The 27,718-nt window shown below is 40.0% G+C and overlaps 1 protein-coding gene and 1 pseudogene across 1 annotated transcript; one reads left to right on the forward strand and one right to left on the reverse strand.

The window, feature by feature from the left end:
- Positions 1 to 6,314: 6,314 nt before the first annotated feature.
- Positions 6,315 to 6,413, reverse strand: LOC145577178 (small nucleolar RNA R71; annotated as a pseudogene).
- Positions 6,414 to 26,975: 20,562 nt separating this feature from the next.
- LOC145575455 (uncharacterized) lies at positions 26,976 to 27,455 on the forward strand. Its single transcript, XM_081633326.1, has one exon. The coding sequence runs from the start codon at positions 26,976 to 26,978 to the stop codon at positions 27,453 to 27,455; it is 480 nt and encodes a 159-aa protein (XP_081489452.1).
- Positions 27,456 to 27,718: the final 263 nt, after the last annotated feature.

Here is a 27,718-nt window from a genome sequence, read left to right on the forward strand (position 1 = left end):
GCCTAGGAGTTGCATCGCTGAGGAAAGGAAAGCCAGCTCACGCTGCCACGTGTCATCACGGCGCGCTAAGTTTGTCGCGTCGCGACAGCTCCATCGCGGTGTGATGGAGTCGGGTTTTCGGAATAAAACCCCTTCTTCTTCCTCATTTCTTCATTTGCCTTATTTTTGCTCAGTTTTTGCTCAAACCTTCAAATCACTCGTTCTTGCTCGTTTGTCAACCAAATTCGCTCAAATTTGTTGCAAATCGAAGCTCTCGATCTTTAGTTTGCCGATCTATGTAAGTTTTTCTCCAACTCCTCCTAGTTTGGAAGAATTTCGTGTGTTTTATTTGCGAATTTCCGAAAAATTTGAAACCTCTTTTGCTTATTTTGCTTTGTTTTTCAAATTTCTTGCCATAAAATTGTTGTTTATTCTTGTATATCACCTTAGGAGTTTTTTGAGACTTGTTTGATTCAATTTGGTGAAGAAATGAACGTTTTGCCATTGTTGGGCTCTTTGAGTCCGTGAGAACAATGTGGCTTGTTCTTCGCGTTTTTGCTAGCTATTCATACTCAATTTGTCACAATATTTGTCATAGTATTGCAAGAAATTGTTTGATTGCTTGGGAATGTTATTTTTTGCTGAATAAAAAACATGCTCTGTTTTTTTTAGTACTACGTACTTTGTTTTTTCCAAACATAGTATCATGCGGCTAGGCGAACCTTAGATACTATAGACCCTTTTATTCACTGTTCGCTTGCATAATTAGCATGTCTTGACGACGCGGGTTTTGGCTCACGCTCTCGTGGGGCTCACCGAGAGGACGAGCCTATCGACACCAGCGAGGGGACTTCCACTAGCCTTGGGGAGTTCCTTGAGAGGGATGGGTACACCTTGTACTTTGTGCCCCAGTTTCACATTTCAGAGTGCGTTCGACTTAGGATGACTGATGAGCGAGTTCATCGCCACGGTTCAGGCAACGACACCGTAGGACAGTTGTACGATTCTTACTTTCGCAACAACGAGGAGTTGCGTGCGCTGTGGGAGTCTTGCGGTTTGACTTCTTTGCTGCAGACTACTCAGGCTCTCTATTCTTTGAAGTCGAGTCGTTTCTTGGTTTGCGCTTTGGTGGAGTTCTTTTGGGACACCACCAACACGTTCCACTTTCCTTGGGGTGAGATGACTGTCACTCCCCTTGACTTCTCTGTGATTACCGGATTGGAATTTTGGTCAGATGCAGTTCCATTTGGTAGTGATACTACCCTTTTCTCTCCTGACCAGAGGAGCTACGGGGCCCCCTTGTTATTCGGACCCACGGTGAGTCTCAACCGCTATAAATGAGTAGCTGATCCATTTGTCGGTCTGTGCTAGTAGAGGATTTTTGGGATAATGCGACCACCTCGAAGCAGCGGGTGCGCATTTTTGTTTTGATTCTTCTGTTAGGGTCCTTCTCTCCTGAAAAGGGTAGCCGAGTGCTACTCTACTATTTGCCTGCTCTCCGCGACCTTCGAGCGATCGGGACTCTTGATTGGGCCAGCTTGGCCTATGCTGACTTCCTGTTGGGGTTGCGACTCGCCTTTCATTAGCGTACCTTTGACGAGGAGGTCACACTCTCTAGCTTCTGTAGGGTTGTAGAGGTTTACTCCATTCCTCTTGGCAATAGGTTTCTTTTAACTTTAGCTTTTGCCGACATTTTCGTGTTGTTATAGGTGTGGTTCTACGAGTATATGCCATCTTTGGCGCTAGCCAGGCCTTCACCTCGAGGGCGTACGGTTTCTGCTAGATGGGGTGGCTGTTATACCGACTAGACTGCTGCTGCCCTTGTTCGAGAGTCGCTTCTCTCGGTGTGCATTACTCGCCATTTTCATTTACTCTTCTAAATAGGATTCCTACTCATGAGTGTTTGTCTTGTAGGGACCTGAGGTTAACTTTCGTTCATGGGCTTATTTTGACGTCCCTTCGCTAGTTATTCAGTACACAGCTCAACGGCGCTACTTTCAGGGGACGTATGATGCTGTGGTATACTTGGGCGAGAAAGTCGCGATTCAGCACTCTTCGGAGTCTTTTGTCGTTCTTACCCATCCTCCACGACATATGATGGATCAGACGGACTTGAGAGTTTATATGGGTAGTCGTCTGCTGGTATGGAGTGGCAGCGTCATAGCCATCCAAATTGGAGCTATGGTGAGAGGCTTGTGCCGCGGTTGGCCCCACCACCTTGCCCGTTAGAGGAGGCGTAGGTATATTTCGCGTCTTTTGATTTGTTCTTTTGGTAGCCCCTAGGAAATTCTAATCACTTAGATTTTATTCTTGCAGGCTGCGGCGACGGCTGCGGATTTTGTACCTCCACCAGTGTCTATTACTTATTATGGGTCTTTCGGCCCGGTTGAGGAGATGATTCCTCTGGCCCCTGAGGAGTGGCGCTTTGTGGAGAGGTTGATACCTCGCCACCAGACCTAGGTGAGTCGTCTATCATCATTTCGTTTGTATGCATGTTCTTTGATTGTTTCTGACTTTTATTGCTTGATAGTTTTCACGCGAGGTGATGACGAGGATAGTGAGAGGCATGGACGCCTTCTGTTATCAGCTCGTGAGATTGAGTCACCGAGCTAGCTGTCGTCGTGCGAGTGATGGCACGGAGGTATTTCTCTTTTATTTTTACTTAATTTTTGCTTAAATTATTTTTTCTTGTATTTGACCTTGCCTATTTTTCTATTTCAGCCTGTTCCTCCATCACGTACTCGTACGAGACCCGAGTATCGAGGAGAGAGATCCGGGTCTGGCTCGAGGTGTCGTCGCACTTTGGCTGGGAATCAGGGTGGTCGAGCGGAGTTGGATCGGACTGTGGTAGTGGAGGGTTCCGGGTCTTCTTCCGAGGGTGCATCGCAGAGGCCGACTGGCTAGGGAGGCGCGACATCAGCTCCTTTCGTGCGTGGTGGGACGTACGAGGTTGGCTCGTCGTCGTAGCAGCCTTAGCAGCCGGGACCTCAGCAGGGTGAGCCAGAATGGGCTGGCCCTACTCTTTTGCTTCCAACTACTAGTGATCTTGAGGCTGGTGAGGGATTGACTCCACGGACTGTGCAGTTCTTGGATGCATTTGGTGTTCCTCCACAGTTGCGTCCTTCGATGCCGTAGTTGTACCTATTGTTTTTTTTTTATTTATTTTGTAGGACTTTGCTTTATATTATTTGACACTTATGTTAGATATGTTGTATATACATCCTATGATTATTATGTTATTTATCTTTTTATCTTTTTATTTTTCATTTTATGTGCATATAAGTGTGTGCGAAATTGTGATTAATTTTTGAGCAAAAAATTCTGTCATTTTTATTACTAATGGAGGGTATTCGACTTCCTCCCCCAAAAAGGAAAAATGAAAAATAAAATTGAGTTCGACCAAAAATAGGCTTTAAAATAATTAAACTTAAACTAATCCAAAGGGGATAAGTGTTTGAAAGAAAATTGCTAAAAATAAGTTTGGATAAGGCTTTAAAAAGAATCAAAACCGTAAAGTCAAAGTACAAATCCGAGTCAAAGTCACATAACACACGGTCAGCTTAGCGCGTTATTCTGACGTGGTAAAAATTGAATCATCGCGGCGCGATGGTCTTATATCTCCGAATTCTCCTGGGATTCAGTTTTCATCAGGTTCTATTTATAAAAAGCCCCCAAATTCGTTGATTACAGCATAATTCAAGGAGATTAAAAATAATTAGCTCATTAATTTTCTATCAAAATAGCCATGTCTAAGACTTTTAGTGATTTTACTCGTGAGTGGTACACATCTTTGACTGCTACAGAGAGGAAAGAGCTTGACTTTTTCCACTTGGGGGGTTTATATGGTATTAAGGGGGTAGATCTTGACATAGATTTTATTTATACCACCTTACAATTTAGGGATTCAAATACCCATTGCTTTAAATTAGGTTATGATGAAATGTGCCCTTTACCGGAAGAATTTGGTGCCATTCTTGGCTTCCCCTCTTTAGATCTTGCGGTAATTCCTAAGGTGAGCGAATATTATTATAAGGATTTGATGTGTGACATTTTCGGCACTCATTTGGTTCCTTTTTGGATGATTTTTATTTCACTTTATCTCTCTTTTCTTTAGTTTTCCTTAGTTTTATTCTTGTTTTCTTCATTTTATGCTTTTTGTAGTTAGTTTCTCTTTTTCATGTCTTTTTCTAGTTTACTTGTTATTTTTCTCTTTTACTTTCTTTTTATCTTTTGCTTGTAGGTGGTAATTGATTGTCCGAGAATTCCCGGGCTTCCTTTCTATAGTTTTCCATTGATTTTCATGCCTAAAGCTTGTGCAAGAAGTTTCAAGTCAATGAGAGGTTCAAGGAGCATGCTTCAAAGTCTTGTTTATGCCTTCCTCATGGCTCATTTTCTTCAAGAAATTCAAGGAAGTTGCTGCCTACCTTGTCCTCCATCATCATCATCTAGGATGCGTGCACCTCGTGAGCAAGGGCAAAGAAGAAAGGAGGAAGCTGCAGCTATGTGCGGGCGCACTCGAGGAGTGTGCGGCCGCACATCTGTCGTGTGCGGCCGCACATCAGGTGTGTGCGGGCGCACATTCCTGGGTACACTCCTTCGAGCGCCCGCACTTACGAGGGTCTATTTTTGGGCGTCATTACCGACCTCTCCTTTGTATATATAGTTATTTCTACCTATTTTTGAAGGAGAGAAGTTTTAGTTTTAGATTGAATTGGATAGTTAGTTTTTGGGAGAATTTTAGAGAGAGAAACTCAAGAACTAGAGAGAGAAATTCATGATTTTTGGTGATTGCTCAAGGATTCCTCATTGTATTTGATCTTTGGATCAAAGTTTTGTAAGGATTTTCTTCTTGATTTCAATACAAGTTTGATCTTAGTTGATTTCATTAGTTTTTCATATTGTTGATGATTGATTTGGTTATTGATTGAATTTTGATTGAATTTGATTGATTGTTGGTTTAATCTTTTAATTCAAGCATGTTGATAATGAATTTGATGAATGTTGTAGTTTTGATCTCCATTTCTATGGCTAGTGAGTAGTTTCCTAGCTAGGGAGATGGTGAAGCATGTATGAATGATGGAATAGTGTAATTTGGGGATAATTGATGGAGTTGATGATATGATTAAATTTGGTTGATATTTCATGTGCATGTGTGTGATTAATTGAGTTTTGGCCATCTTTGATTAATACACTAGATTGCATTGTAAGCTTGCTATGATACGGACCATTGATTAGTGAACTTGCAATTTCACGATTGAGGTGCTTTGTGACGTTCCCTAGTTAGTGTTTAGCGTAGTTGACGCTAGTTAGACCTCTAGGTGAACCACCTTAGTATGCTCTTTTGGATACATGATGATTTTCCTTCATATCGCTTGACATAGTCGGTTTGACCTCCCAAATTACCGTTTCCATTATGATTGCATGTGGATCCATTGCCCTAATGTCTTAGATTGATTTAATACAAGTTTGCATACCTAGTTAGCTTTACTTCTACCTCAAACCCCTTCTTGATTCCGAAATAGCTTGATCTAGACTTCGTGCACTTGATATCCATTCCCTTGGGTTCGACCTTGACTTGCCACTACGCTAAATAGGGGTTAGTTAAGCTACAAATTTTGTTTGATAGGGTGGGGTGGTAGACCAACGACCTACCGTTCTCCGTCCCATCAAAATGGCGCCGTTGCCAGGGAATGGTGCTTGAGTGTATGTTGTTTTTGAGTCTATTTCATTTTGATAAAATACAAAAAGATTTTGTTTCTCTAGGCTACATTTGTAACCGTGCTACTAACATTTTTGTGTGAGTTTTGCACGCATAGAACCCGCGATCGTCCCCTTGTTCCCCTTGATCCGGAAATTGAGAGGACTCTTTCAAGAAGAAGAGTGGATAATAGATCCTTGGCTTATAGCTCTTCAAGTGAAGAAGAAATTCAAGAAGAACAAGGAATGGGTGAAAATCCTAGAATAGCCTTGAAGGAGCTTGGAGTGCCCGGGGCATATAGGTTTGAGAGTGGAATAACTCCACCTACTACCTCGGCAAATGACTTCGAAATCCGGCCGGCAATGATCACCTTGATTGAGAGAAGGCAATATAGTGGGGCTAAGAATGAGAGCCCATTGAACCATTTGAAAGAATTTGAAAAATATTGCAACACTATCAAAGTCAATGGGGTCTCTCAAGAATTCATCCGCCTCAAGTTGTTCCCTTTCTCTCTATTAGGAAGATCTTTGGAGTGGCTAGACAAGGAAGTGAAGCCCAACTCCTTGAGAACTTGGGATGATGTTACAAAGGCTTTCTTGTTTCGTTTCTATCCCCAAAAGAAGACGGCGGAGGCAAGAGCCTTGATTCAAGGGTTCAAGCAAAGGCCGAGTGAAAGCCTTTATGAAGCATGGGAGAGATTCAAAGAGTATCAAAGGGAGTGTCCTCACCACGGAATCCCCACATACCAAGTGATCCAAATCTTCTATGGCGGTTTAAGTCCCCAAGGCAAGTCATGCCTTGATGGAGGGGCCGGGGGCCCTATCATGAACAAAACCGAAGAAGAAGTTGTGGACATCATTGAGGACGTGGTGACATATTATAGGGATTGGCAAGATGGGGAGAGAGACTCTTCAAGCAAGCAATCTTCATTGTATTCGGTGGACCATCTCAATGCAATCAACAACCTTTCCTCCCAAATGACAAACTTAGGAAAGGAGGTCACCGCAATCAAAGCTAAGTTGGAGAGCACTTCTACCTCTTCTCATGCTTCTAATCTTCCCTCCCAATTTAAGGGGAGAGGTACTCCTTCTATCTCTCAACCCCCTCCCTCTTCACATAATATGCCTTTGGGTTGCTTGTTTTGTGATGCATGTGGATCGTATGATCATGACTCTAGTGTTTGTCCTAATGAATGTGTTGATGAATTTGACAACAATGAGTGTGAACATGTTAATTTTGTGTCAAACAACAACGTTCAAAGGTTTGATAATCAAAAAGGCCAATGGAATAGGAATTACCAAAACCAAGGCAATTTTGACAACTATAATCATAATGGTGGTTATAGGAACCAAGGGAATCAAGGTTCTCGTGGTAACCATAACCAAGGTTATAGTAGCCAAAATCAAAGCCAAAACTATGGTAATCAAAATCATAATTATGGTAATCAAAACCAAGGTTATGTAAATCATAACCAAGGTAATGGAAACCATAATCATGGTGGCGGTAACCATAATCAAGGTTATGGTTCAAATCAAAATAGGAGTAATTGGAACAACCAAGGAAGGGGAAATTTTCAAAACAATGCTCAAAGAGGTCCCCCACCCGGTTTTGTTCCAAAGACTCAAAATGAAAATTCCTATTCACAACCTTCTTCTCCTAAGACAACCTTGGAAGAGTTGATTGATAATCAAACCAAGATCATTAACACCTATATGGCGGTTAGTGATAAGAAATTCAATGAGATGATGACCCACAATAAGATGCTTGAGACTCAAATTACTCAATTAGCAAGCACTATTAAGGATTTTGCTAGTCCTTCATCTTTGCCTTCCCAAGGTGTTGAACCAAAGAAACCCGTGTACTCTATTGCCACAAGTGGTGGAAATGATTTTGATGAGGGAGTTTCTTGTTCAAAAGAGGGAAGAGATGAGAGTGGTGCTAAGGAGAATGAAGTGGAAAGGGTTGAGTCTAAGGAAATCTATTGTGAGGTTGAAAAAAGAGAAAAGTGTGTTGGTGAAAAGATGAGTGAGATAGAGAGATTTCCCGATCTACCATATCCCCAAAAATATTTGAGATTCAAAATGGATGAGCAATTTGGGAAGTTCCTTGAAGCTTTTAAGGATGTTCATGATTCTACATCCGCTACCGAACCAATTCCCGACATGCCTAAGTACTCCAAGTTTGTTAAGGAGATCTTAAAAGAGAGAGAGGATTTTGATGAAGGTAGTTCGGTGGAAGGAGGGAAGTGCTTTAGTGCTCTTATCCATGGTGAACTTCCGAAGAAGATGGAGGATCCGGGGAATTTTTCAATCCCTTGTCGAATTAAGGAAATGGTTTTTGAAAATGCTTTGTGTGACCTTGGTGCTAGTGTTAGCATTATGCCTTTCTCGGTCTTCGAAAGGCTTGATCTAGGTGAGCTTCAACCGTACAAGATAACACTTCAATTGGCCGACCGTTCTATTAAGCTTCCTAAGGGAAGAATTGATGATGTCCCCTTAAGGATTGGAGAGTTTGTTTTTCCGGTGGATTTTGTTGTTCTAGAGATTGAGGAGGATGAACATATTCCAATCATCTTAGGGAGACCTTTCTTAGCTACCTCGGGAGCTTTAATAGATGTCAAAGGAGGTCAAATTACTTTGAGGTGTGGGAAATTAGAAGAGAGTTTTAAGTTAAATCCAATGCATGAGTCTTTATCTTGTGTCCAAGATATCGCACGTGCTAGTCTTTCTCGTTCCATTGATGGTATGTGCATGATTGATTCTTCTACTAACAATGTTTTTGAGATTGTTAATGATGTTTGTGCAAGTATTAATGACGTTAGTGAAGAAGAATTTGTGATTCAAAAGCCAAAGGATGAGAAAGATATTGGTTTTCCAAATTGGTTCAAGCTTAATTCTCATGAGGAAGAGAAAGCTTCCATGATTAAGGATGTTGAAGTCAAGCTGAAGAAAAAGGCCCGTGACTCGAAGAAAACAAGGAAAAGGAAGAAGTTGAGAAGTGAAAAAGAAGAATTTGAAAAGAATTTTGTGAGAGTTTCATCAAGCATTAATGAGAAGTTGCCCAAGGTTGAAGAAGAATTTGCTCTATCAACCACCTTGAAGAAGGTGGTGTTCTTTGATCCTCCATGATTAGGAGGAAGGGTCGAGCTTAGGACCTTAAGCAAGCGCTTCCCGGGAGGCAACCCGGAGTTTCTAACCTTTCTCTTTGATTTTTGAATTTTCTCATTTTTGTTTCTTTTATTACTTTGTCTTTTCTTTTACTTTTCTCTTTATTTGGATTTTTAGGATGTCCGTTTGTGGGATTGGAATTCAACAAATATGCATGATGGATGGAAGGTGTTCATGGCACAAATCATATTTTGTTCGATTCTAGTCGAAATTTGAGGTAAGAGGGTAAGAATTTTAGATAGGTAAGATAGGAATTTCATGTTTTGAAAGTTGGAGGAAATTGATACTTAGTGAATTTTTGTGGTGTGCACATGAATTTTCAACTTTGAGGACTTTGAAAATGATTTTAGCTACTGCCTATGTTGTTCCTCATCACCATCATGATTCATGTGCGCACCCAAATAGGCAGTAAGTATCAAATCTTTGAGAAAAAAAAGGAAGGAGCACGCACAGTGCTGTGCGGCCGCACACGAGGCATGTGCGGGCGCACAGCCTGCGTGTGCGGGCGCACATCAGTGCTGTGCGCCCGCATAGATGCTGGACGTGCATTTATCCTCTTCTTCCTCCTTTTTCCCTCATTTTCTCACTTCCCTCATCTTCCTCACTCATACCCTAATTCAAACCCTCCTTTGTGTGCACTCCTCCACCCTCATTCATCATCCAAAAACACTCAAATCCTCACCAAAATCACTACATTCTTACTCAAAATCACTCACAAATCTTTCTACACTACAAATTCCTCACAATTTGACCCAAATTTCACTCACTCTCTCTCCTACTCTTGGTGGCCGAAAATTGGGGGTTTTGTGTGGAGTTGGAATTGCTTGCTCAAAATTGGTTTATCTTGCTTCTTTTATGGTATAATCACTAATCCTTGCTTTAATTTTGCCAATTATATCATAAATTTGCATGAATTACAAATTTGTATGAGCATGAATAGTGTAGTATTGATTTTGTGAATTTTGATGCTTGTTCTTGATTTTGGTTGTGATTTGGTGATATTTGTTGATTGATTTTGCATGACATTGTGTTGTTTGTTGATTTTGTAGCAATTTTCATCAATTTTGGTTGAATTCTTGTGAGTTGAAATTTTGGAAAGTTGGTAGTAAGTGGTGATTTCGGTATTGGCTTTGTGTTTGCTCTTGGATTGATTGAAAAAGAATTTTTCTTGGTTCATTGATATTGTTGATTGGTTTGGAATTGGTTTGATTGAAGGGAATTGTGAAATTGGAGTTTGGTGATATTGGTAGTAAGTGGTGAATTTGGGTGTGGTGCTCTTGGTTCTTTGGTTTGCTACTTGATTGGTTGTTGGTGATCTTCTATACTTCTCACAATGTCTAAATACCTCAAGAAACTCACCAAAATGAGAAAAATCGATGTTAGCATCGAGGAACCTCCCCGCCCAAGTACCTCCACTAGGCCTAGTACATCTTCTAGGCCTAGTACTTCCAACCCATCTTCCACTCAAACACGACCTCCTAACTCTCTTCCAAAGAAGAAAAATTTCACCGATAAACAAAAAGCCTTTTATCAAAATCTGAAAGATGAAAGAACCCTCAAACAAACCCGCCATTACTTTCAATCCGATATGCTGAAGTTGGGGATTGATAATGATGTGCGGTCATTGCTTTTGAATTTGAGATTGGGGACTTTCATCGCCGACGCCTACCGCACCTACAAGGAGCCTACCTTGGAGTTCTTGGCTACCTTGGAGCTTGTACCCATTGGAGGGGTATATAGGGTGCGATTCCAATTGTTCAACAACATATTTGACCAATCTTTAGAAGAGTTCAACGCCGCTTTGGATTTTGATCCCCATGGGGATATTATTAACGTTGAACACTTCATCTTCCCGGATTATGATCAAGATTCTTGGTGGGAAGACATCTCCGGTGGTAGTGAGTTCATCGCCAACAAGGCCAAGATCTCGGACGTGTACCAACCTTGTCTTAGGGTTGTACACCGTCTATTGGGCTATGTCTTGTTCCCCAAGCAAGAGATGGGGAAATTGAGTAAATTGGAGCTCAAAGTCCTTTGGCTATCTACTCGCCCGGAGTTTGTGGGCCGGTTGAACTTGGGCTACATCTTTGCCCAATATTGCTTGGACCTTCGCAAAAGGAGGACGGGAGAGATCCCTTGTGGGGGTATGGTAACTAGGCTTCTGACTCACCTTCGCCTCGATGATTATCTCCCATTTTATAAGGAGATCGGGGATGCAGATTCCATCTACCTCGATATGCAACAATTGGGTCAAATCCAATTTATCTCTAAGGGTTTTAGTGAAGGGAGATATGAGTGGCTAAGGGGCCACGAGCATTGGTGCTTCTTGCCTAACCCTAGCTTGACTTCTTTGGCTAGGATTGCCGACAATGTTTGGCATGTTCCCAGGTCCTTCCGGCATCCCAACTTTGATTCCGAGGAGGATGAAGAAGAAGAAGATGAGGAAGAACAACAAAATCAACAACAACAACAACATCAACAACAACAACATTTTTCTCCACAACAACAAGCTCCTCATGAGCAAGAACAAGAGCAAGGGCAACATGCTTTTGCCAATGAAGATTTGAAGGCTCTTAGTGAGCAAATGAGTGGATTGAAAGTCCACGTAGATGGCATGTACGATCAAGACTTTGGGGCCCTCTATGACCAAATAAGAGGTATTCAAGAGATGCAACAAGGTATGTTTATGCAACAACAACTTTATGATGCGGAAGTTAACCGTGGGAACATTACTCCCCCGGTTAACTATCCATATTTCCCGCCCCAACAAGGTCCTCTACCTTCGTTTGGGCATCCTTATTGGTCGGGGCCTTCTAACCCCGACACCGAGCGTCACTATTACCCGGACGAGCATGGTAACTATGATTACAAGGCTCCGGGTGGTAGTGACTATAGGGGGGATCCTAACTACCCCCATGTCCATCCTAACCACCCTTTTGAGCTCACTTTGCCCGATACCTACACCCCTCTTGCTCCTTGGCAACACGATCTTTTCAAGGGGCATTATGGGTGGCCCGAGGGGTACACCGGAGGATGGGAGCCTTACCCTCATCCCTTCGATGACCCCGAGCGCAACAGAGATGGGGCCGGGCCAAGTGGGAGTGGTGGTGGTGATGGTAGTAGTTATTAGTTCCCTTTTAGCTTCTCATGCTTTTTACCTCCATCCCTCATATTTTTGATACTTGCTTTGTTTTGATCGGGATGTTGAGATGTATTTTCTATCTAGCTTGGGGGAACTAGTAACTTGCTCGGTGACCTTGTTGTTGTTGTGTACATATCTTAGTTGCTTGCATGTTTATTTTCATTCCTCTTTTTGGTTTCCTCATTTTCTTGATCTCTAGGCTACTTTTCTTGTAGCTAGCTTGTTTGCCCTATTTTCTTGGATGTTTGTTGTTTGTGGAGTTGTTTTGCTTGCCATGTTGTTGTTGATGATCCCTTATATCCAAACCCCTCAATCCAAATCCCTTAAATCCGAATCTTGTAGTTTAGAGTAGTTCTTTAGTTCGTCTAGATTTTATTTCTTTTATTCTTTATTTTCTTTGGTAGTTTAGCTTCTCTTTCCTTTAGTTGTATATACTTCTTGCTTTGTTTATTTTCTTTTATTTGTTGTTTTCTTTTATTTGTTTTGAAGTTACTAACCTTTTTCTTTGTTCATAGTTTCTTTTATTTCTTTTTTTCTTTTTTTTTTCTCACTTGGTTCCTTGAAGACCTTATGGATATGGAATGCTGCGAGGTGGTTTCTTATTGCTTCGTTTGTTTTTGCTATGCTTGGAATCCCGGTGAGACCTTTCTTATTTTTCTCTTTATTTTCATTGGTTGCATAGAATAGGATTAGTTTAGGAGAAGTTGAATGGTTCGAGGATGGATGCTTGTTAACACGTAATGTATTTGGGATCGGTGACTTTGTTGTCTATCGATCACTTGTTTGTCGATTGGGATTTTTATGTGTTTAACATGCTTTCTAGTCCTTTGCATGCTTTTCTCCTATGTTTTCCTTTCCTATGTCTCCATTTCTTTTCTTTTACTCTCTTTTATTTTACCTTTTTCTCTTACTTTCTTTTATTTTTCTTTTTATTTTTGATGTGATTTTGAGGCATTGTTTTTCATTTCTTTTCTTTTGAAATGAACATTGTACATTGGACTTGTCTTTTGCATAATTTTCTTCCTAGGTTGTAAAGGTATGCACGGTTTGAGATTATGTTCGGTTGACTCTAGGATAGTGTATGCTAGGGTAGTTGGTTTGAACTAGGAGGATCATGAAGCCGGATTCTACTTGTTTGTGGTATGTTGGTAGTTGCTTCCTATAGTTGATTTGACACCATTGGTGAGTTTTTGCCACAACCTTGTGAGGTTACTTGTTTTTCAAGCCTTCAACATTCCTTGTTTGAGCGGCGTGGATCCTTGACTATGCAAACCTAATCTAATAAAGCTTGATGTATGATTCTCAAACAAGAGACCGAACTATCTAGGAAGGACAAAGGCACATTTTTCGGGGTGGTATTTTTCCTTTTTACTATAGTTTGTTATTTTCTTTTGTTTTTGGTTTACATTTTCCTTCTTGCAACCATTTGAGCCTTATCCCTTCTTTTCGAGCCACATCTTTAGTTATTTGACCTTTTGTTTCATTTTCTACCTTTCTTGATTTTTGTGAAGCAATATGATCTTTGAGATGAAGTTTGTGGTGGTTACGTTGGAATTTTGGTTTTTATGAAAGCAAGATTGTGTTATGATTTCTTTGTGAATAATGGCAAATGAGTATGAGTAAAAGCCGTCCTTTATAATAAAAGGCATGGACAAATAAGTGCAAAAGTTGTAAAAGCCGTCCGAATTTAGCAAAAGGCAAGGACTTTGCAATTACAATATAAAAACACAAAAAAAAGTGAAAAGTGAAAAATTCAAAAATATTTTGATATATTCTTTTCTCCTTCTAAGCATTGAGGACAATGCTCCATTTTAGCTTGGGGGAGAAGCGTGTACGCTTTTTGTATATATTTTTGTGAGTATAGCTTCAAGTAAGCTTGGGGGTGTTGTTTTTGTTTGGTAATTTCTTGATTGTGGTGTTAAGGATTGATCACCCTTTTGCTTCACTTTTTAGGAAAATCACCAAATTTTAAAATTTTTTCCTACCTTCACCCTTTTATGCCTTACGTTACAACCTTGGGGAAAGACCTTTCGACCTAGATAGTTGAGTCACTATTCGGGGGAGGGCATCATGGGTCATTGCCTAAGGAAAGGGGATGCACAGTCAAGATTGTCGAGTAGCCTTAAAATATTTCTTTTCCGGTTCCTTCGAGGAATCATTGGGACACTCACTAAGGGGAGATTTGAGACTAGTGGGAAGAACGCGGTAAGATTGTTTGGGATGAAAGTGAATTGTGATAACTAGTTCCTATGCCTAGCATACCCTATGTTTCAATCAACCTTGGATATCTTGAAACGTGCATACCTTAACTACTTGAGAAAGATTGTCGTTCACATGCTTTATAGTCTTTATGTTGATTCATTTCGTAAAGATTTGTTTCTATTTCATTTTCTTTCTTTTAATTCTATGGTTTGCCTCATTGATGTTTGGTGGAGAGTTATGGGTCAAACTCTTAGGATACCCTTACGAGACCTCACTCGTCCTCATAGGCAACTTTGGGGTTTAAAGGGCTTGTTGTAGCTAAAAACAACCGTGATTCCTACGACAATGAGTTTTAGTGTATATTCTTATCTTGAGTCTTTCTTTTTCGTTTTTAATAAAATTTTCATCCTCTCTTTTTCTTGCTTTGTTTTGCTCGAGGACGAGCAAAAGTTTAGCTTGGGGGAATTTAATGTGTGACATTTTTGGCACTCATTTGGTTCCTTTTTGGATGATTTTTATTTCATTTTATCTCTCTTTTCTTTAGTTTTCCTTAGTTTTATTCTTGTTTTCTTCATTTTATGCTTTTTGTAGTTAGTTTCTCTTTTTCATGTCTTTTTCTAGTTTACTTGTTATTTTTCTCTTTTACTTGCTTTTTATCTTTTGCTTGTAGCTGGTAATTGATTGTCCGAGAATTCCCGGGCTTCCTTTCTATAGTTTTCCATTGATTTTCATGCCTAAAGCTTGTGCAAGAAGTTTCAAGTCAATGAGAGGTTCAAGGAGCATGCTTCAAAGTCTTGTTTATGCCTTCCTCATGGCTCATTTTCTTCAAGAAATTCAAGGAAGTTGCTGCCTACCTTGTCCTCCATCATCATCATCTAGGATGCGTGCACCTCGTGAGCAAGGGCAAATGAGAAAGGAGGAAGCTGCAGCTATGTGCGGGCGCACTCGAGGAGTGTGCGGCCGCACATCTGTCGTGTGCGGCCGCACATCAGGTGTGTGCGGGCGCACATTCCTGGGTACACTCCTTCGAGCGCCCGCACTTACAAGGGTCTATTTTTGGGCGTCATTACCGACCTCTCCTTTGTATATATAGTTATTTCTACCTATTTTTGAAGGAGAGAAGTTTTAGTTTTTAGATTGAATTGGATAGTTAGTTTTTGGGGAGAATTTTAGAGAGAGAAACTCAAGAACTAGAGAGAGAAATTCATGATTTTTGGTGATTGCTCAAGGATTCCTCATTGTATTTGATCTTTGGATCAAAGTTTTGTAAGGATTTTCTTCTTGATTTCAATACAAGTTTGATCTTAGTTGATTTCATTAGTTTTTCATATTGTTGATGATTGATTTGGTTATTGATTGAATTTTGATTGAATTTGATTGATTGTTGGTTTAATCTTTTAATTCAAGCATGTTGATAATGAATTTGATGAATGTTGTAGTTTTGATCTCCATTTCTATGGCTAGTGAGTAGTTTCCTAGCTAGGGAGATGGTGAAGCATGTATGAATGATGGAATAGTGTAATTTGGGGATAATTAATGGAGTTGATGATATGATTAAATTTGGTTGATATTTCATGTGCATGTGTGTGATTAATTGAGGTTTGGCCATCTTTGATTAATACACTAGATTGCATTGTAAGCTTGCTATGATACGGACCATTGATTAGTGAACTTGCAATTTCACGATTGAGGTGCTTTGTGACGTTCCCTAGTTAGTGTTTAGCGTAGTTGACGCTAGTTAGACCTCTAGGTGAACCACCTTAGTATGCTCTTTTGGATACATGATGATTTTCCTTCATATCGCTTGACTTAGTCGGTTTGACCTCCCAAATTACCGTTTCCATTATGATTGCATGTGGATCCATTGCCCTAGTGTCTTAGATTGATTTAATACAAGTTTGCATACCTAGTTAGCTTTACTTCTACCTCAAACCCCTTCTTGATTCCGAAATAGCTTGATCTAGACTTCGTGCACTTGATATCTATTCCCTTGGGTTCGACCTTGACTTGCCACTACGCTAAATAGGGGTTAGTTAAGCTACAAATTTTGTTTGATAGGGTGGGGTGGTAGACCAACGACCTACCGTTCTCCGTCCCATCAGGATTTTGAGTGTTTCCTTAACCTTAGATATAGGGACTTAAAACACATAGTGCATGGGAATGTAGTAAATTTGAAAGAATTTGCACGCTTTTATTTTGATAGACCATGCTCTGAGTCTTTTCATGTCTATAGGAGAAGGGCTTTCCTCTTTTGCATGTTTAGCCAATATCTCCTTACTAGTGGAAACATTCATGAGATTCAAGCAATTTTAACATCGGTCATGGAGCAAATTGAATCAGGGAGAAATCCAATGCCATTAATTGTTGGAGAAACTATGCATAGTTTAGATGAACTGAAGAGAGATCCGAAAGCACCTCTTAGAGGTTCTCCAATTTTATTACAGGTAGAAAATCAATACTTTTAGTTATAGAAATAAAAAAATATTTAATTTTGTATAGTAATACTAATTTTTTGCATGGAATCTTTACAGATTTGGCTAATGGAAAGGCTTGAATTAATTAGCCCTCCCGACAATATTGAAAAGTATATGCCAAATTTCCTTGTAAGATGGAAGAAATTCTTCTCAATAAAGATGGGCCGCCAGGAGTGGAGTAGAATCTTTGAAACTCGCGACTTTGCCATTAAATGGGTTGTTCCGTGGTGGAAAATTGAGAAGATAGTTGGTGTCAATAAACAACCTTTTTGTCGTCTTCCAAGTTTGTCTAAATTGACCTTTTACTACCCTTCTAGAGTAAAAAGAAAATATGGCCTTGCTCAAACTGTTCCTTCCGGGGATCTTCGTCGCCCTTATGAATTTCCCGTTTCACAAGATATAGAAAGATTTGATGACTATTGGGGTGCCAGACCTTTGTGGGAAGTTATTACCCAAAAAGTTCCTCCTTCTTTGTCTAGAGATGTGAAGTAGTGGTTACTTGATATATCTCAAAAGGATAAGAATAAAGTTTGAAATATGTACAAGACTAATGTTAAAGATCGTCTTGGAGATAAGAAAATTCCTCCTACAGATCGTCTAGGTGGAAGAATTGAATTCAAGACCCCTATTATGCCTAAGAAGAAAAATACTACTGAGGGCAAGGAGAAAAGAAAAACTGACTCCACAGAAAAGAAAGTGTGGGTTGAAAAGAAACATGGTGTAATGGCTATAGGAGAAACTGTTGACACTAAGATTGTGTGCAGATCTTCTAAGGGATCCCTATTGGTGAAAGAGATGGATGATGAAGAAGAGGCGGAGAAGAATTGGAAAAGGGCCAGAAAAGAGAAAATAGATTAGAGTATTGCTTTTACTATCAATTTATTAATTAATTTTTATTTTCAAGTCAATTTTATTTTTAAGACTTTGTTTTAATTCCATCAATAATGTAATTTTACTTTTATTAATGCAACTTTCAGCTTTTAAATTAAATTGACTTTACATTGAATTATTTTGTTAAAGCAACGAAAACAAATTGAATTAAATTCGAAAATTGTTCGAGTACGGAAGTCAAAAATTTCCCGAAATACACCAAAATTTGCCTAGATTGACGAAAACGAACTGGCGCCGAAATTTTGGATTCATCACAGCGCGACAAACCTGTCGCGGCGCGATGGCTTTGTCGCTATGCGATAGATCCTCTCGCGGTGCGCTGGACTTGAATTCTGTGCGGTGGTTCGCACTGTGTTGTCGTCTCGACAAGGGAGTGCGAGGTTTGTAAAATTTAAAGTGGCCGCACCCTGTAAAGGGTTGCCTACGTATCCTTTCCTTAGGAATCAGGCTAAACATAGCTTTCTTGAGTATGTTACTCAAGTCATCATGGGTAGAATTTCTTAAGTCGGTTAAGATTCGTCATATTTGAGAATTCATTACCATCCATATCAGTTAGTTTTGCGGCACCTCCTGATAGGATAGTTTTAACGATATATGTTCTGGACCAGTTAGGCCTGAATTTGCCTCTTGGGTCTAGAACATTTTTCCTTAATGCTTTTAACACCAAGTCTCCTACTTTGACGTTTCTTGTCTTGACCTTTTTATTAAAGTGTCTAGCGATGCGAGTTTGGAAGCATTGGGTATGATGTAGAGCTTCTAGTCGTTTTTCATCGAGTAGAATTAGCTCTTCATATCTTGCTCTAGTCCATTCGACTTCATCAAGTTTACTCTCCAACGCGATGCGTAGGGAAGGTATTTCTAATTCCACAGGTTGTACGGCATCCATTCCATAGACTAAGGAAAATGGCGTATTTCTAGTGGATGAACAAATTGACGTGCAATAACCCCAAGAGCGAAATGGAGTTTGTCAGGCCAATCCTTGTAATTTTCTGTCACTTTTTCGATGATAGCCTTTAGATTCTTATTGGCTGCCTTTACTGCGCCATTTGCTTGAGGCCTGTATTGAGAAGAGTGATGATGTTGAATGCCGTATTTTTGAAGTAATTCTTGACATTCTGCTTGAAAGTGAGTTCCATTATCACTTATCATTTCATGTGGGACTCTATATCGACATATAATGTTCCTTTCGATGAAGAGTGTTACATGTTTTGCGGTGAGTTTTGCATATAATGCCGCTTCAACCCATTTTGTGAAGTAATCAATTGCTACTACGATGTATTCATGGCCTCCTGTCCCAGTGATCTTTCCAATAATGTCTATTCCCCATGTTGAGAATGGCCATGGTGATGTATTGGTGTAAAGGAGAGATAGGGGAGCATGTTGCAAGTTAACGTATATTTTGCATTTAGGGCATCTTTTTACGTATTGATGGAAATCCCTATTCATGGTAGTCCAATAGTATCCTTGTCGCATTACTTTTTGGGCTAGCATTTTGCCATTCATGTAGATACATAGGATTTTTACACGTAGGAAACTTGAGAAATATCTTTCACAACTAAAATTGAAATAATACTACGAAATCTGGAAAACTCTAAGAACGTAGATACCTGTTGAGGCATGTAGGAACTAGCGTCTAGAAAACAGGGCTTGTCGCCTGTAAAGTGCTTCTGTCGCCTGGCGATAGTTCTGTCGCTTGGCGACAGGGGTACTTTTGCGGCGACAGTCCCTGTAGTCTGGCGCCAAGTTCTTCCAATACCGAGCTAGAACTCTGCCTTCTTGTTTTGACCATTTCTAGCACTGTTGGCTCGATTCTACTTCCTGATTGAGTTTTTCTCTCTTTTCTGAAACCCGTATGTGTTCTACATATGGACATAACCCTCTGGGGGTTCACGTTCCATCTACTTAATCGAACGCTCCTGGAAACGACGGGTACATCCGAGTTTGTGAATCCACCAAATCGTGGAAGCAAGTTTTTTAACTTGCGGGGTCCCATCCATACGCGCCAACCCTTCCAAAGGTAAGGCTTCCGCGCGATGCATCCGGACTCATAACCATGGACCCTCTTTGACTAACCCATATACTTGAACTTTAAAGAACTAAAGCCATGGTTAGGTTGCAAACTCATTGCGTCATATTGTGACTATTTGAACTTTTTGTGCATTCTTTGCTTATGCATACCCTATATGTGCTAACCGTTTGTTTGACTTGTGTTTAAGTCTAAATAAACTAACCAAAGACTAAAGGACATTTCTTAATTAATTAGTTAATTAATTTGGCTAATAAATATGTCTAAAATTGAGTCATAGTTCCTTTCAGTCAACTCGGATTTTTATTCCCGTATACTGCACAAACGTCAACTTTTTTTGGTCATAGCCAGAGTTCTAGGAAGAGTTACGAGTCGTAAAACCTATGAATCTGTAGCCCCGAGTTTTATCTTTCATTTGCCGTTAGTTTCGTCCAATTCGGATTCACAGATCAAAAGTTATGACTAAAATACTACAACCTGTCCAGTTTAGTGCACATACGTGAAGTCTTAACTTAGTCTTTGCTTGAGTCTAGTCACATAGTCTAGCCACATGGTCATACACAAGAGTCAAAGAATGTCACATACTCTCACTAGTGTTAGCACACACTTTATATAGTCACCATGACCATGTCTTAGGTTCATGCATAAGTCGTCATTTCCGTCATTTGAGTTGGGGGTCTGTCCTATTCCAGAAATTTCTATAGCTTTCCACATTCTTTCACATCACTTCTCCATACATTAAATATCTTACACTTTTCTTCTTTCACACTTTCTACACCACTTTCATCTTTCATGCTTCCTTCATACATCATTCACCTTACTACACTTTTTTCCCATCCATACATGTTGAATCGAGTTTGAGTCATGTGATTGACAAACAAAAAAAAAAGGGTATGAAATGATGAAACAAATGCACAAGGCAAGCTTCTCACCAAGATTTCATGCTTTCTTCTTCTTTTTTTCAAACCCTTCCCCAACAAGTCTAGCATAGGTACCCTACATCCTCCTTAGGTTTATTTCTTAGAGTTTGATTTTTTTACCCTTCACTTTTTAAAATAAAATGAGCATTTATTTTCTTGCATATGATCATTGCATTGCATCGCATTAAAAATACAAATTTCCGAACTAAGCTCAAGGTATACCAATGATTTGAGGCACCCCTTGTAGCCACATCATATCACCTTTCACCCTTCAAATATACAATCCTTTCTTGATAAACCACTTTGAGCCTCATCTAACGATTGACCTTTCTTTCTTCAACCCACATCTACCTAACCTTGGGATGGGATGGTGTGCAATTTATGCAACTTTAAAAAAAAGCTTGAGTGATTTCAAAGATCAAAATAAATAAAACAGCAAAAACAATAAAAGTGTACAAAAGGGCAAGTGTTCCAATGTCTTTGACATGACTATGTCTTTGTTATGAACATGTCTCAGATTGCGTTTCTTATCGAGTGGTCGGTACCGTGCCTGAGAAACATGAATGCCAAGTGAGTGATAGACCGCATGATCGGGATTGCCCACACTTATAAAAATAAAAAAAAAAATGCAAAAGCAAAAAAGAGTTAAAATAGTCAAGCATAAAAATACAAAGATTCAAAAGCAAGGTTGCACACCTTGGGCGGGCTTATCTAGGGTGTTGAGCCTTTATCCCCCTCTTCTTCAACCTCTAGCCTAACCACGGTACAACCCTCAAAAGACCACTTTGAGGTATACATACAGTTGTGCGAGGTTCGGCTAGAGCTACGTTCGGCCTGATTCCTAACGGATACGTAGGCAACCTCACAAAGGGGTGCGGCCGTAATAAAAATGCATTAATATTTACGTTCATAATTGATCATATCAAGGGATTTCCAATGCTCATCCCTAACCATGTAGAGCTAGACTTGGGGGCTTGATCCCTACATTATTAGCCTACCCAGCCTGAGAGTCACCATCATTTGACTCTTTTCAATATATTTTTTTCCACACACTTAGTCCTTGCGGCCTAACCTTAGTGTCACTTTCACACACTACACAGATACATGACCAAATAGTATTTCCCTTAGGAACCATTTGTCATGAAATCTTAACACAACGCTGAAGCATGCCTTGTCATGTCCAAATCAAGATCAATCATCATTGCATCAGAAAGTATGAAGTACTTAGCCTCCGCGCCTAAGCTACCTAAATACTTTCATTATCAAGTCAACTAGGATAGTCTAAGATGTTACAATCCTTGTACTATGGGAGACAACATTAACGGATTAAGCTCATTCAACATGCACCTTCAAAAACTTCACTTCGATTCTTTTTTTTTTTTTTTTTGTGTCTTACTTTTTCGGGAGAAAGTCGGTACCCTCCACAAAAAATGACGGAAATTTTTTGCTTTTTTGCATTTTTTCGAGTCGCACAATCACATTATAATGCACACACGAGTCATGTACGTTGAGTCATGTCACCTCGAATTGAGTCTGACACATGTGTTAAAACACATTAAATCACATAAGAGTCACACACGTGTCAAAACACATTGAGTCAACCTCAATTCAATCAATCACCTTAGGTCAACCTTAAGAAAAACACCAGCAAAGTCTTTTGGCAATCTTTTGATATTTACAGGATACAACCATTCAACAAAGCTCCTGTTCACAGCCAACCGAACTATCTCAACAAACATTCAAGTATCAAAGCTCTTTTGCTCAGAGACGCATGGGCATATCATTCAAGCTCTTTGTTCAGAGACGAGTGGACATTTCTTTTCAAGCTCTTTGCTCAGAGACACGTGGGCTTATCATTCAAGCTCTTTGTTCAGAGACGAGTAGACATTTCTTTTCAAGCTCTTTGCTCAGAGACAAGTGGGCATATCATTCAAGCTCTTTGTTCAGAGACGATTGGACATTTCTTTTCAAGCTCTTTTGCTCAGAGAGCGTGGGCATCCTATCAAAGCTCTTTTATTCAGAGACGCGTGGACATTTCTTTTCAAGCTTTTTTTCTCAGAGACGCGTGGGCATCCTATCAAAGCTCTTTTGTTCAGAGACGCATGGACATTTCTTTTCAAGCTCTTTTTGCTCAAAGATGCGTGGGCATCCTATCAAAGCTCTTTTGTTCAGAGACGCGTGGGCATATCATTCAAGCTCTATTGTTCAGAGACACGTGGACATTTATTTCAAGCTCTTTTACTCAAAGATGCATGGGCATCCTATCAACGCTCCATTGTTTAGAGACGAGTGAACATCCCTCTAAAAGCTCCATTGTTCAGAGACGAGTGAACATTCCTCAAAAAGAAGCTCTTTTGTTCAGAGACGAGTGAACATCAACGGCGACGAAGAACGACCACAACATCAACAACGGCGGGATGACGTTCTCTAGCTTATGGAAGGTCGTCAAAACAAAATGCAGCAACAAATCGGTTACCTTCAGAGGCGTGTGCTCGACGGTGCAAGATACGCGTTTCTTAACTCTTTTCTGTTTAAGTAACGCTAGTTTGCAGGTATCGGCATTACAAGAATGATTTAGGATCGCAGAACGTTCTGAATCATTCTCCGTCCTTATCGCTACTTTGACTTTCGTTTTCGAAACTTGCGTTTCTCCAAATTCAGTCAAAGTGGGGGCTTCTATAGACACCCAAATGTGTCTCCCCAAAACAAAACCCAGTGATGAATACCTTTTGCGTCGAATGATTATCGAATAAGGTGAAAGTGTGAAAGGTCAAGTGTTGCGGTTAGTTTTTATTAAATTCTTTCTTTTTGTTTTCGAAAACAACTCTATTTTATGAAAACAGACAATCAAGTTTAGTTTGGTTCACGACAAGGGTCCAATAATAGTGTAGTTGGATGGGGCTTGAAAAGAGCTTTCCAACGATATATTATAAGCTCAATTCCGATGAATAATGAGGAAGTTATGGCCAAAATACTAAACTGGGCCCGGTTTGATCTTTACATGCGCCCAATGATCTAGGGGAGGGCCTAATGTTAATTATTAATCCTAAAGTTGCCTTCGCCCTAGCCGTGAAAGGTTATAATTTCTGAGGGTTTGGTCCCAAATCTCTATTTCAATTATTTAATTTAATCGTTTGATTTATTATTTTCCTTGAAGTTACTAACGCGTGTATTTTGTTATTGGAAAGAGATACGAGGCATCAAAGTATGTAATCTTATTGCTCTATTCTTGTGGAAAGCATGTTTAAATTTGTTTAATTACTAGTATCATGTTAGGATGTCTTTATTGGTTTCTAGTATCATGTTTAGGGTGCTTCCTATGTTTTCTAATATCATATCAATATCATGTTAGTATCATGTTAGGGCTAAAGCTTTGATCTTTATTGTTTAGTGACATGCTAGGGTTTGTTATTAATCTTGTTAGTATCATGCCTAGGATCTTGATATTATTATGCTTTAACACTAACATGAACATGATTATAATTGTTATGGTTATTATTTTGATGATTGTTATTATGTTGCTTGATATATTATATCTATTGTTATTGCTTGATCACGCCTCTCTTGCAGGTTTAAAGGGAATTTGTACTTGTAATCACGCTTAATAAGATAATTAATAATCTTGTTTAGGCTAATATTATTATAATTCAAGTGATCGCCAATAATAGTTTTTCTTGTGCATTAAGTTCAACCAACATAGATAAACAGGTTTAGGGTTAATCTGTTGTTTGCATGCTAGTCAGAAAGCGCGCATGAATACGAGAAGAATGACTATTATTAGGGCAGGTTCAATCTATTTTGGGTTTGATTTGTACCTTCATCCCCGAATCCTATTTGGTTCAAGACCTTTTGGAGTTGACGATCTCCTGGATTGTTAAGGGGTGTAATCTTCACCTTGTGAACGGTTTACAAGTTCCTAAAACTTGTTGGTGACTGTTTTGCTCTAGCTTCCTTCCCTTTGGACGCCACCAACTTAAGTGTATGATCACAGTGGGGTTCAAGCTTGGGGTTAATGGCTTGAAATATTCCCTACATAGTGTGAGGCACAATTTTTCAAGTGGTGTGTAGCGTACTTATTATTCGAGCATCTTTTTACTTAATTAGTAGATGGCGTTCTCTTTACCTTCTACTTCTTGTGCAAGCATAGCTCCCATTGTCTCTTTAGTGACTGTTAGGTACAATCATAGAGGGATCCCTGGAAGCGTTAGTGTTGGGCCCGTATTATAATACGACCCATTACGTTTAGGGCATCAGTCCAAGATCAACGATTCAGCAGAAATAAGCAAACGACTTGATTGGAACAAACAAGGAAAGCAGCGTCAAGGATATCAATCAAGGAGATACTTGCCAAAGATACACCTACAGAACAAGGAAGAAGATAAATCAAGAAGATCTTCCTCATTTTGAATATATTTTGAAGATATTTGTAAACCCTAGAGATCCCTAGGTATAAATAAGTGTAATTAGACATTTTCAGCATTCATGTACGCACATATACTCAAAATATAATAGAATTACTCTACATTTACCTACGAAGCTTCATCCCTACTGAAGAAGAAGGCTTGTCCTTACTCAGTATTGTATCTCTAAACTTATTCTCTTTTTATAATCGAATTCATTCTGTTTACTTATTGCTTGTTCATTGCTTATCTATTGCTTTGTTATTCATTTATAATTAATTAGTATGCCTTTGGTAGTATGATTGTTATTACCCCTCAAACCTAGCAGATTCTCATATGTCCTTGTTGAGATTTGCCTAAACAATTTGGCGCCCACCGTGGGGCTGATAATCAATTAACCTACCAATTCGCCAAAAAACCAATACAAACACCATGTCTGGGCACCAAGTACCCTTTACCATGGCCGAAATCAATGAGGGAATGAACGCATTCTGTCAAACCTTAGACCAACAAAAGAGCCAGATTGAAACACTGTTGGCCCAAAAGGTTCAAACCGAAGCCAAACTTACCAGTCTCACCAAACAAAATGAAGCCCTCCGTAGCCAAATACAATCAGTCGCTTCTAAAACCGTCAATACCAGAAAGAACACTGAAAGTATAGCCATGCAGCTTGATATGTCAGGTACTTTTCATACCCCTAACGGGGAAAAAGGATCTAACACTAGGGAGACAACCCTAGATCTAGACTCTTTGAATGCAGGAACCCCTAAGCAGAATAGCCAAGAAGGATCTGAGGAAGGAAAGATAGAGAAGGTAGTCAAAGAGTACCTCAAAGAAATCGAAGCCAAGATCGCCAAGATCCCTGGAATGCCAAAGCCCATGGAGGAAGAGGCGTCAGATGGCTATATAGAGTCTCTTTTCTCAGAAGAGATCGCCATGGTAGAAGTGCCAAAGAGGTTCAACACACCCAACATGGCCATGTATGATGGAACAACAGACCCTGATGAGCACGTGTCCCTCTACAAGCAGAAGATGATGACAAGCTCAGTCCCCAGAGACATCAGAGAGGCTATCATGTGCAAAGGCTTTGGAGCCACATTATCAGGTCCAGCTTTAACTTGGTTCATTAATTTAGATAATGGGACAATTCGATCTTTTGTAGGAATGGTAAACCTATTCAAGGTCCAGTTCGCCAGCAGCAGGAAAATAGAGAAGCAGTCATCGGATTTATACCGTGTTGTGTAGAGACATGGTGAATCCTTGAGGGATTATCTCAACAGGTTCAACAGGGAAAAGATTGGAATACACAAGTGTGATGCTCCTACAACCATTGAAGCGTTCAGAAGAGGGTTGCTAGATCACAGCGAGCTCTATAAGGAATTAACCAAGTACCCCTGTACGACCTTTGAAGATGTACAAGCTAAAGCAATGGCCCAGGTCAGATTTGAGGAAGATGCATACGCAAGAAAGACTCTAGAGCTCAGAAAGGATGAAGATCGTCCGTCAAGAAGGAATAACAACTTCCCCAGGAGAGATCATCGATTCAAGCCGTATCAACGTTCACGCTTTGATGAAGGATTAGTCAATGCAGTCGAAGGAGAGTTTTCTGATTGGAGGGAAGATCCTGAACTTCCACCCAAGTTGCATGAGTATTGCTTCAATGTCAACCCTGCAGGAGTAATAAGGACCTTAAATAAGATGGGAGATACTGTTCAATGGCCTAGAAGGAGTGATAGGCCTGGGGAGAAGAAAGATCCATCCAGATGGTGTGATTTCCATTCAGATATCGGTCACACTACTGATGAATGTGTCGCGCTCAGAAAGGAAGTTGCATACTTGCTAAAGAAGGGCTACCTCAAAGAACTCTTGTCAGATAGATCTAAGGCTTCAGGGAAGGATAGAGAGTCCAAGCAAGGAGGTCCTCCACCTCCACCTCCAATTGTCTAAACCATCTGTTTCATATCTGGAGGGTCAGAAGTATGCGGTCTAACATATTCAGCAGCGAAGCGACATGCAAAAGAAAGCAACAAAGAGCAACCAGATAAGAGGGAAAAATCCAAGATAGACATCCCTATCATGTTTGAAGAGAGCGATGCAGTTGAAGGTCAACACGACGGTCTAGTGATCTCACTCCCGGTTGGAAATTGCATGATCAAGCGAATCCTAGTTGACAATGGAAGCTCTGCAAATATCATCATGCTAGACACCCTGAGGCATATGAATATAGATGAGAAAAATATCGTCAACAAATCAACAATGCTAGTAGGATTCAGTGGGGAAACCAAAAAGACAAGTGGGGAGATTACATTGGCAACGTACGCAAAAGGGATCAACCTACAAGTCAAGTTCCTAGTAATCGACACTCTGCCTTCATACAACATGATTTTGGGAAGACCCTGGATACATGAGATGAAAGCCATTCCTTCTACATACCATCAAGTCATTAAGTTTCCTACTAGGTGGGGAATTCAAGAAATCAGAGGAGATCCTAGGGAAGCTAAAGAATGTTACAAGATAGCACTAAAGGCGACATCTGCAGAAAAGAGTTCAGCATAGCAATTAGAGGGTCAGCTGGGCTAAGAGAAATTGAGCATATCAGAGGAGCAAGAAGCTACAGAAGTCTAGCTGAACCCCATACATCCAGATCAGAAAGTCAGAATAGGATCGGAGATGAAAGCGGAACTCAGACAACAAATTTACGATTTCCTAGAAGAAGAGAAAGATGTGTTCGCTTGGACCCATGAAGACATGAAAGGCATTTCCCCAGAAGTTATCACCCACAAGCTAAACGTAGATCCAATGCATACATCAGTAAAGCA

This window comes from Chenopodium album, chromosome 13, assembly GCF_948465745.1.
Source record: "Chenopodium album chromosome 13, dcCheAlbu1.1, whole genome shotgun sequence".
Classification (NCBI taxonomy): Eukaryota; Viridiplantae; Streptophyta; class Magnoliopsida; order Caryophyllales; family Amaranthaceae; genus Chenopodium; species Chenopodium album.